At 56.7% G+C, this 10,888-nt stretch overlaps 1 protein-coding gene across 1 annotated transcript; it reads left to right on the forward strand.

Moving 5' to 3' along the window:
• The first annotated feature begins 1,414 nt into the window (after window positions 1–1,414).
• On the forward strand, window positions 1,415–10,802 carry LOC134555353 (cystathionine gamma-lyase-like). The gene is made up of 12 exons (XM_063406861.1): window positions 1,415–1,640; window positions 3,181–3,262; window positions 3,869–3,964; window positions 5,246–5,355; window positions 5,902–6,033; window positions 7,235–7,292; window positions 7,518–7,595; window positions 8,262–8,414; window positions 8,975–9,096; window positions 9,678–9,730; window positions 10,074–10,212; window positions 10,383–10,802. The coding sequence occupies exons 1-12, from the start codon at window positions 1,479–1,481 to the stop codon at window positions 10,389–10,391; spliced, it is 1,194 nt and encodes a 397-aa protein (XP_063262931.1). The 5' UTR covers window positions 1,415–1,478; the 3' UTR covers window positions 10,392–10,802.
• Window positions 10,803–10,888: the final 86 nt, after the last annotated feature.

Genomic DNA, 10,888 nt, shown 5'->3' on the forward strand with positions numbered 1-10,888 from the left:
TCACGGGAAGGGCACTGGGAAAACTGGTGTTTGTAGGGAATCTCAGCTGTGGGACTACTTTACACTTGCAAATTCTTGAGAATGAGTTTTTTGTCTGTCTATCAACAGAACTTTCCTACAACAAGCAGATTTGTCAAGACGGGCTGGAATTCCTTCTCCTAAGTCCCAGGTTCGTGTTTGTGTGCTGAGGCTGAGGCATGGCCCTGCACACATCCAGAGATTTGCTTTTCTTAGATCCAGCTTTGCTCAGATTTTATCAATATTTTTGTTATAAAGAAAATGTTTCCTTACAAAATCTAATACAAAAATCATTCATCAGTGGCCTTCAGCACATACATGCCCTTTGTCCTCAGATGTCAAAGTGCTGTTCCATGGACGTCAGTCCATGCAGGATAACCTTGACAGGGAGATCCAGTGAATTAATTTTTAATCACAGAATCCCGGGATGGGTAAGGCTGGAAAGGACCACAGAGGGTCTCTGGTGCCACCTCCCTGCTCCAGCAGGGACATCCCAGAGCACAGGATTGTGTCCCAATGGTTCTGGAATATCCTCAGAGAGAGACTCCATAGTCTCTCTGCCCAATCTGCTCAGGGCTGGGCACTGCCCAGGGCAGGAGCTGTGCCCCCTGTGCAGGGGGAGTTCCTGGGATCAATCCCTGCCCGTTCCTCTGGTGCCACTGCTGGGCCTGGAGCAGAGCCTGGGCCCTGCCCTGACCCTCCCTGCACTCAGGGACAGACACAGGGACACCCAGGGACACTCAGGGACACCCAGGGACACCAAGGGACACCCAGGGACACTCAGGGACACCCAGGGCTGAGGGCCCCTCTCACTGGGGCTCCACTCCAGGCTGAGCAGCCCCAGCTCCCTCAGCCTTTCCTGGGCACGGAGATGCTCCAGGCCCTTGCTGAGCTCCGGGAGCTCCTGTCCCTGCTGTGCTGAGGATCCAGAGCTGGACACAGCACTCCAGAGGAGCCTCCAGGGCTGGGCAGAAGGGCAGGAATCACCCCTGAGCTGCTGGGAGTGCTCTGCCTGAGGCACCCCAGATCCCACTGGACACTGCTGGTCAGCACAGCTCGTTGTCCCCCAGCACCCCCAGGTCCTTCCCCCAGAGCTGCTCCAGCAGGTCCCCCCAGCCTGTGCCGTGCCTGGGGTTATTCCCAGGCGCTGAGGAACCCAGGCGGCGCTGGCGGGCAGTGCTCCCCGGGGATGGGCCGCGTGCTGCCGGATCATTCCCGGTTATTCCCAGGGAAAGGCGCCTCTGAATCCCGGGAAGGCTCCCCGGGAGCGGCCCCGCAGCGCGCAGGCGCCCCCAAGAGGGCGGGCGCTGCCCCTGCAGGGCGGGCCCCGCCCCACCGCCAGCCAATGGGAGGGCGCGAAGGCCCCGCCCTGCCGGCTCCGCAGCCAATGAGGAGTCGCGGCAGCCCCGCCCCCGCCGAGCCCCCGGAGCGCTGAGGGCCGGTCCCACAGAGCCGCGGCCATGGCGGGCAAGGGGACGGAGGGGTTCCTGCCGCCCTTCAAGCACTTCGCCACCAGCGCCATCCACGCCGGCCAGGAGCCCGAGAAATGGAATTCCGGGGCCGTGGTGCCGCCCATCTCGCTCTCCACCACTTTCAAGCAGCGGGCGCCCGGCGAGCACGCGGTGAGTGCGGCCGCCGCCGGGACACCGAGCCCCCACTCCGGGCTTGGGCACGCCCGGGGGCCAGGAGCATCCGGCGTGGCCCTGCAGGGGGAACGGGAGGCGGCAGGTCCCGGGAAGCGGAGGGAGCTGCCGGTGCCGGTGTTTCCCCCGTGGCAGCTCCGGGGCACACCGAGCATCTCGTTCGGCCGGGAGCGGGCTCTGCCCGGGGAGGCGCGGAGTCCCCTCAGCGGGGGCACTGCGGAGCCGCCCGCCCGCACCCCGTGCCCGGGGCTCCGCACGGCCCCGCCGAGCAGCGGCGGCACCGCGGCAGCCGCTGTGCTCCCTTCCAGCTGGCCCAGCTGCGCTTCTGTGTTCCCGGGATCGGGAGAGGCTGGGATGAGGCTGGGATGAGGCTGGGATGATTCCCGTGTGCCCGGCGGGGAAGGGGAGCAGGCAGCACCCAGCGCTCCCGGGCTCCCAGCGATGCTGCTGCAGGGGCTGCCCGGAGCCGCAATCGGGGAGGCTCTCCCTGCCCTGCACCCGCCTCAGTGCCCTGGCAGAATCCCTGTTCCACTACACACACTTTGTGTAAGAGCCTGCTTCAGTTTTCCTCCCAAACCGAGGGAATATTTCTTAAGGATCTTGTGGAAGTCCTGTAGAAAGTGCTGGAAAGGTTTGAACGGACGTGGCACAAAGCTGCCACTCCTAAATCAGCACCTGCTCCAAGCTCGCGCTGTGCTGGTCGGGCAGGAGGAATTTGCCTTGTGATTCCTCATTCCACACAGAATCCCAGCTGAGCTGAGGAGGCCCTCAGGAGGAGTCACGCTGCTGTATCCACATCCTGATGACAGGATCCATGTTCTTGCCGGGAGCTCTGCCAGAGCGATCTGCAGGATTCCTGACTATGAGGAAGTTGACATTAAAGAGAAATCCCAAAAGCAGGCCAATCCCAGGGTGCTCAGCAGGTTCTCTTGGTAAAAATTGCATCTGTGCATGCATGAGTGGTATTTTCCTCATTAAATTTCCCCAGAATTTGCATAAAAGCTGTGGCACTGAGAAACATGTGGGTTCTCAAGAACTGATGAGAGGATTTGGCCAGTACCCTGTGGGTGTGGAGATGGACACAGGTTTTTCCCTAGTAATTCCCTCCAGAGAGGCTGTGGAGTCTCCCTCACTGGAGATATCCCAACTCTGGACACGATCCCGTGCCCTGTGCTCTGGGGTGGCCCTGCTGAGCAGGGAGTGGGGCCAGGGCACCCCGTGGTCCCTCCAGCCTGCCCCAGCCTGGCACTCTGAGGATGTTGGGCTGTGCAGCCCAGCCCCTCCTCCCACAGTGCCCACGGATGGGTGTCTGGGGAGGAGCAGGAGGGTGATCCTTGCCCAGTGCACCCAGGCCCTTTCTCCGGTGGGGATGCCCAGCTGGGGGTTGTGCCAGGACCCCCTCCTGCTGCTCTGGGAGGAGCTGGATGCCCTCAGGCAGGGCTCTTTAAGGATCCCAGAGCTGCTGTTATCCCAGGCTTTCCCGGTGCTCTCTGATGTTTGTTCCCTGTTCCCACCCCAGGGTTACGACTACATCCGCTCTGGGAACCCCACTCGGGATTGCCTGGAAAAGGCTGTGGCCGCCCTCGATGGAGCCAAATACTGTGAGCACCTCACGGGCTGGACGGGGCTTGGGGCAGCCGGGGACAGTGGGGGGTGTCCCTGCCCATGGCAGGGGGGCACTGGCCAGGCAGGGGGGTCCCTCCATCCCAAACCATCCCATGGTCCTGTGGCCACGGCTCTGGCTGTTGGCTGTGGGCAGGAGCAGCTCCAAGGTGGGAAGAGCCCAACACTTCTTGTTCAGGACAGTCCAGCTCCATCCTGGGTTTCTCTCCTGCCTCCTCACCATGGCTGATGCCTGGGCTGAGCTGGATCCATCCTTGTGCAGCAGCACTGCAGGCAGGGGCAGTGGGAGCAGGCAGTCCCAGTCCATTCCCAGTCCAGTTCCCAGTCCTGTTCCCAGTCCTGTTCCCAGTCCAGTTCCCAGTCCAGTTCCCAGTCCTGTTCCCAGTCCATTCCCCGTCCGTCCCAGTCCATTCCCAGTCTGTCCCAGTCTGTCCCAGTGTCTGTGCTGTGCACATCAAGCTCCTGCTTTCACTGGCTCCACGTTCCCAGTGACAGAACAGGTTCTTTTCATAGGCAAAGCAAGGAAGGCCAAAGCCAATCTGATTTGTTGTGTCACATCAATCACTGATTCCTTTCTCCTCCAGGCTTGGCTTATTCCTCTGGCTTAGCAGCTCTTTTGAACATCTGTCACCTGCTGAAGACAGGGGACACGGTTATCTGCATGGACGATGTCTATGGAGGTGGGTCCAGCACGCTGTGGTTTCAGTGTCCATTGAGCAGGGGATCCAAGCTGTCTGTGGCTCTCAGGAGCTCTGGATTTCCCAGCCAGGGCCTCCCTGTCCTTTGCAGCCTGTTTTGATCAATCCCCTTCCCAGGCAGCTCCCCAGGGGCAGAGGGCACCCAGCTCTGCAGAGCCCTCAGCAGGGTGGGCTCAGTGCCAGCCCGGCTGTCCCTGGTGTGACAGGGGTGTCCTGCTGGGTGCCCTGGGCCACTGCTCAGCAGAGCTGGCCCTGCTCTGGCCCTGGCACAGAGATTCAGCCTGGCTCTTGGCCAGGGCTGGTCACAGGGCCCAGCCACTGTTGGCTTTTCCCAGCAGGAGCTGGGAATGGCAGGAATCCCCTTTCCCCTCCCTGGGAACGGGGACTTGGCCAGGGAGCTCCCTGTGCTTGGGCACATCCAGTGCAAACACCACATTTGCTTTTCCTATCTCACTGCTGCCCTGCCAGGTGACCTTCTCCAAAGTGCAGCTGGATCCTGGCACAGCAGGAATCTCTGCTCCTCTCCCTCCCAGCCCTCAATTAATCAGGGTCATTAAGGCAGAGCAGGGCTCAGTTCCTCATCCAGGGGGCTCTGGGTGGCTCATTCCCGTTAAAGCCTCAGCCTGGGCTGGTTTCTGCAGGGTGAATTTCATCGCTTCTCCTCTGGTTTGGTTTGTTCTGAAGAAAGGGTTTCTCTCAAAAGAGCCCCCAAACATCACCCAGATGTTTCCTGCAGCTCACAGAATCCACCTCCATGTCCCATCCCCTCGGGCTCAGATGGGAAACCGAGGCCCTGGGGATAACCTTGGACCCAATCAATTAATTTTTAATCCAGGCAGTGTTTCCTGGGGGTGAGGGCTGCACATCCATTGATCACCTGTTGCTGCTGGACTCTTCTAATGCTCCCAGGGAAAGGCTCCAGAGACAGGAAGGAATCATTTTGGATGGAATGATGGGAAACAGCAGCTGGAGTCTTCCCCTTGATTCTTCTTCTCTGATTCATTTCCTGATCATAAATCCCACATTGATTTCAAGTACTTCCTCAATCACTCTGATCCCATATTCACATTATTACTGTTTCATGATCATCAAATCCACAACAATCTTGAAACTTTGTAACTAAAGAAAATATAAATGTGCCATTTTTGGAGTGCAGCATAAAGCTGAGCCCTCCTGACTGTACCTGCCTGATGCAAGAGGCTGGAGAGCAGGGAGTGAGAGTTAAGGAAGTTGTTTCATTCTGTGATTTTTGGGCTTTTTTAGGCACAAACAGATATTTCCAGCAAGTAGCCCGTGAAAATGATTTGAAAGTAATATTTGTTGACTGCACAAAACCAAAATGCCTGGAAGCTGCAATTACACCAGAGACCAAGGTAGGGGAGTGGGAATGGATTTTAAGGGGATGTTCAATTGTTTTATCCTTGCTCCTGTTGAGTTTTGGGGGCTGTGTTGAGCTGAGGGGGGGAAGCTTGGGGCACAGCTGGATCCAGCATTTCCCAGTGTGCTGCCTCATGGAAAACATCCTAGGAAGGGAAAAGCCCCTGGAGAGAGGGGAGGGCAAAGGGAAAGGTGAGAAAGAGCAGAGGGAACGCCGAGCTGGGAGCCAGAGGGGCTCCGTGGCACTGGTGGGTGATCCCTGCCCTGGGAAGGGAGCTCAGCTGGGAAAGGCTTTGGGAAAAGGCTCTGTCCTGGCTGTGTGGGGCCTTCTCCAGCGGGGATCTCTGGGGTGGCACAAGCCCAGGGAAGGGAAACTCCCTGAGCCTGGAGGAGGCAGCTGAAGCCTCCCCCGGCTCTGGCAGGGCCCTGCCCGTGCCCAGTGCTCAAACCCCACGGGAGCTGCCACCACGGAGCCCCCAGAGCCCCTGGGACTCAGCCCAGCCCTGGGGCCTCTCTGACCTGGGGTTTTTGGGTTTGTGCAGCTGGTTTGGCTGGAGACCCCCACGAACCCCACGCTGAAGGTGATCGACATCAGAGCCTGCGCAGACGTGGTGCGCAGGCACCCCGGGGTGCTGCTGGCAGTGGACAACAGCTTCATGTCTGCCTACTTCCAGGTGTGTCACCTGCCCCAGGACAGCTGGATGGGGAAAGGGATTGGAGAGGGATTATATCAGATGTATTTCCCAGGAGACCAAGCTGTGCCCTGGTGTTGTGGGTGTAAGGTCACCGTTCTTGCTGAGTGCAAAGGGCCTGCTGTGGTTCAGGGTACTGTGATCCTGCTGAATTAGGAGAACTCTGCAGAAAGTGTTAATGCTTAGCTCAAGCAGCTCTGCAGTTGGCTGGGACATAGCAGAGGTTTGGGGGTTTGCCCTGCAATGGGTTGGTCACTTCAGAATTCCAAATTTCCTCCAGAAAGGGATCTGTGGGAGAGCACAGGGTGCTGGTTAATGTGTCTGCAGCAGCCCAGTCTGAAGGGAAAGACAGTGCTAATGATTAATTGGTGGGAGAAGTAGGTGAGGTACCATACTGGGCTAAGAAAAGGAGAATTTCACAGTGATCTGTCCATCAATACTGAGTGTAAAAGGCTTTTCCGTGATGGTTCTGGCTGGGCATCTCCACATTCCTGGGTGAGTGTTTAATGTGGCAGCAGCAGTCTCTGTATCTGCCTGCTTTGTTAAGTTTTAACAGTGGTGCCCCTCACTCTTTAGAATGTGTTGGTATCATGTGCAAAGTCCCTTAATTAGTGATAGATTAAAAATCTGACCTTGCTCACCAGCTCTTGCCCATCCACCTCCTGGTTTGTCTCACTTGAGGAGGCTCCTGGGCAGAGCTGGGAGGTGAAGGGGGAGAGAGCTGGCAAAGGACCCTCCTCTCCTCACCTTCTCAGCTCCTCCAGGGCAGGATCTCCAGCACCTGGAAAACAAAGCAATTCCTTTGCTTTGCAGTCTGAGTCCCTCATTTCCCGTGGAAATGCACTTTCTGGGGTAAATGCTGTGATTTGTCCCTGCCTCAGCTCAGCCCCAGAGCTGTTTTTCCCCAGCTGTGCACTGCTGTTGGATGTGCTCAGTCTCTCCTCTCCCTGCAGCCTGTGGGAGTTGGAGCAGTTTTTTAAATCACATCTTCTTGTGCCTGCCTTGAATTCAGAGTGTCCCCCTGCACTGCTGCTTTCAGCATTGCTCTGCTGTCATCCTCGGGTTTCTGTGTTTGTTTCTCCACTCTTCTCTCCTGTGTGAGCTCCCAGCCCTTGGGAATGGCTGGGAATGAGCCTGAGTGCACCCAAACTTGAATTCTGATGTCATTTTCCTTTTGTTTCAGCGCCCTTTGTCCCTGGGGGCTGATATTTGTATGTCTTCTGCCACAAAATACATGAATGGTGAGTAGGGGAGTTGAGCACATCCTTAGGGATGTGGGATGGGAGATTGGGAAGGAATTCCTGGCTGGGAGGGTGGGGAGGCCCCTGCATCTCTGGCAGTGTCCAGTGGTGGAGGGATTTTAAATAAATAAAAATCCCCAGGGATTTTATTGACCCTTGGGGGTTTGTGGCAGGACCTGGAGCAGCTGGAGTGGCTGATCCCATTCTTGTCCCTGTCATTTGTAGGGCACAGTGATGTTCTCATGGGCCTGGTCTCTGTAAACCGGGATGATCTCTATGAGAGGCTCAAATTCCTGCAGAACTGTAAGTCCAGACAGGGAATTCCTGACAGGGAATTCCTGACAGGAATCCTGTTCCATCCACGGCCCCTGCTGGGGAGGGTGGGCACTCACACAACTGGGAAATCTGCCTGGGAATGTGACTTCAATGGGCAGAACTGAGAAAAGTTCAATTAAACCAAACTCCAACAAGTAAAACCCCAATAAAATGGAAAGAAATGCCAATAAAAGGAGGGACATTGGTCTCCACTCCTAAGTCTTTCAGGACAGGGCTGGGCACATCCTGAAACCACTGAGGTGCCCACCTGCAATTTGAAACTCTCCCATCAGGACGTGCCCAATGCAGAATTTTCCTGTCTCTGATGATTCCAGCAATTTTCCAGCCTCTTCACTGTCAGCAGTAAATTCCTGTCCAGGGCTGTGCCCTCTGCCTACAGCAGGGAAGGTGCACTGTGCCCAATAAATGTAACCTCGAGGCCTGAGCCTGTTAATTGGGCTCATTAATTGGCTCCCCAGTGTGGGAGATGAGGAGCAGAGATTGCCTCGGGTGTGTTCCCACTTGTTCTAACCTCAGAAATGCTGGAGGTGAGGACGTGTTTGGCTGTGCTGGATGCACAACACCAAGGTTGCTGTGGGAATCTGTGGGAATCTGTGGAATTCTGTGGAAATCTGTGGAATTGTGTCCCCACAGCCCTGGGAGCTGTGCCCTCCCCCTTTGACTGCTTCCTCGTCAACCGCGGGCTCAAGACCCTGCACATCCGCATGAAGCTGCACTTCCAGAACGGCCTGGCCGTGGCCGAGTTCCTGGAGAAACACCCGCGGGTGGAGAAGGTGCTGTACCCAGGTGGGTGGGCAGGGACGGGAGGAACCCGGGGAGGGACTGGGGAGAATCCCGGGGAGGGGATCGGGAGGGTCCCGGGGAGGGGATCGGGAGGATCCCGGGGAGGGGATTGGGAGGATCCCGGGGAGGGGATTGGGAGGATCCCGGGGAGGGACTGGGAGAATCCCGGGGAGGGGATTGGGGAGAATCCGGGGGAGGGATTGGGAGCATCCCGTGGAGGGGATTGGTGAGAATCCCGAGGAGGGGATTGGGGAGAATCCCGGGGAGGGGATTGGGGAGAATCCCGGGGAGGGGATTGGGGAGAATCCCGGGGAGGGGATTGGGAGGATCCCGGGGAGGGGATTTGGGAGCGTCCAGGGGAGGGATTGGGACCATCCCGGGGAGGGTTTGGGAGCGTCCAGGGGAGGGATTGGGACCATCCCGGGGAGGGGATTGGGAGCGTCCCGGGGAGGCTTTGGGAGCTGCGGCGCTCTGTGACTGGGGCTGGGTCACTCAGGCGAGTCTGGGCTGCCCCAGCTCTGCACTGGAACTCACTGGGGATTCTCCCAACTCTCCCATCCCAGGGCTGCCTTCCCACCCCCAGCATGAGGTGACAAAGAAGCAGTGCACGGGCTGTCCTGGGATGGTCACCTTCTACATCAAAGGGAACATCAAGAATGCCTCTGCCTTCCTCAAGAGCCTGAAGGTAAAATAAAGGCAATAAAATCACCCTCCTAGGGAGCTGAAACTGCCCTGGGGAGGGGAGGGTGGAAGTGACTTTTCTTGCCGAGCCCTTTGGGTGTGCCCCACTCCAAATTGGATCGTTTGTCCCTGGGGTTAATGAGAGGGACCAAAGGGACTCCTCAGCCCTTGGCAGTGTTTGTTTGCTGCCAGGGTGAGGCGTGCCCAGCTCAGCCCAGGAGCTGCTGCCAGCAAAGGCTTTGTGCAGGGCTGGGCAGCCGGGGCTGCTGCAGCTCTGCTGAGCATTGCACAGTGCCCTCGGGAGGGAAAGCCACTGAGGAAGGCCCTTCTAGAGAGAAAAGCTTGGGCAAAAAATCCCTAAACTTTCCTTTTTCCTCAGTGTCCTTGAAGAGGTCCCAGCCCCGAGGCTGCCAGAGCTGCAGGAGGGTTTGGCCAGCACTGCCAGGGGTGCTCAGGGTGGGACTGCTGGGGTGTCTGTGCAGGAGCTGGGTCAGTGATCCCTGTGGGCACTGCCAGCTCAGGCTGTTCCTGATTCTGTGAGCTCTCTTTCCATGCATCCATAACCTCCTTCCCTTTCTCCCATAGGTGTTTACCCTGGCTGAGAGTCTGGGTGGCTTCGAGAGCCTGGCAGAGCACCCGTAAGTTCATCCTCCCATTTTCAGAGCCTCAAAAAACTGCACCACAAAATTCCCACAGTTTTCCAGCTCTCAAAGCTGTTCTGCTCTTTTGCCTTTTGCAAAACTCAGGGACTGTTGTGCAGCCAGGGGAGATTCCAGAGGGATCTGAGAAACCAGAAATGAAACCAGGAGCTTTGATACTGGGGGCTGCACCTTGCCCACGTGCAGAGCTTGCAGTGCTTCTGTACAATAAAAAAACAGCTGAGGAAGGAAGAGGAATAGGATTTTCTCCTTTCTCAGGTCCAGATTTTTACCAATAAAAATCCCAAATTCTTAGGAAAAAGGCTCCTTTTTATCCTTACAGGGCTGTCATGACCCACGCATCGGTGCCTGAGAAGGAAAGGAAAACCCTGGGAATCAGCGACACCTTGATCCGCCTCTCGGTGGGGCTGGAGGATGAGGAGGATTTGCTGGCAGACCTGGACCAGGCCCTGGAGGCTGCGGTGAGTGGGGAGTTCCCTTCCAGAATAATCCCAGCCCTTCCCACGGGCTGAGCCTGCAGCTGCTCCCACAGGGAGCCTGGGCTGTGCATGGAAAGCTCTCCCTGCCAGGATTCCCTGCTTGCTGCCCTAGAGGGGCAGAGCACAACGATCCCTCCCTTTCCTTCCTGCAGTTCAAATAAACCTTGGGGGTCAAAAAGGAACTCGGAACTGGACATGGCTGTGGACGAGGACGTGGAAAAGCAAACCCTTCTTGCTTTGCCTTTGCTTTGCCAGCAGAGCTGCTTCTCCTGCTGCTGCAGGGGCACAAGGGTTTGGGGAACAAGGGCTGGTTCCTGTTTCTGCTCTCAGATCTTTCTCTTCTCACCCATCAGCTCAGCTCAAAATCTTGATTGACCTCAGCTTTCTTTTAATTAGGTTGGAGATTTTCTTTAGAGCTTTTTCTTCTCTTGATGTTTTACTGAAAATGTAGTGAAATCCAACACCTGGTGAATAACTTTCTAAAGACGAGTCTTTTTCTCTTTCAAGAAAAAATCATGTGCTGTAGGAATTATTGGAATAATTTTAATTAAAACACACTTTTCCTTTCCTTACTTGTGTTTCCATTTGCGTGTGCTCCTTGTGTTCAAAATCAGGGGATGGAGGGACCCTGGAGCTGTTGGAATTTTCCTGTGGGAAG

This window comes from Prinia subflava, chromosome 10 (genome assembly GCF_021018805.1).
Source record: "Prinia subflava isolate CZ2003 ecotype Zambia chromosome 10, Cam_Psub_1.2, whole genome shotgun sequence".
In the NCBI taxonomy this organism is placed as follows: domain Eukaryota; kingdom Metazoa; phylum Chordata; class Aves; order Passeriformes; family Cisticolidae; genus Prinia; species Prinia subflava.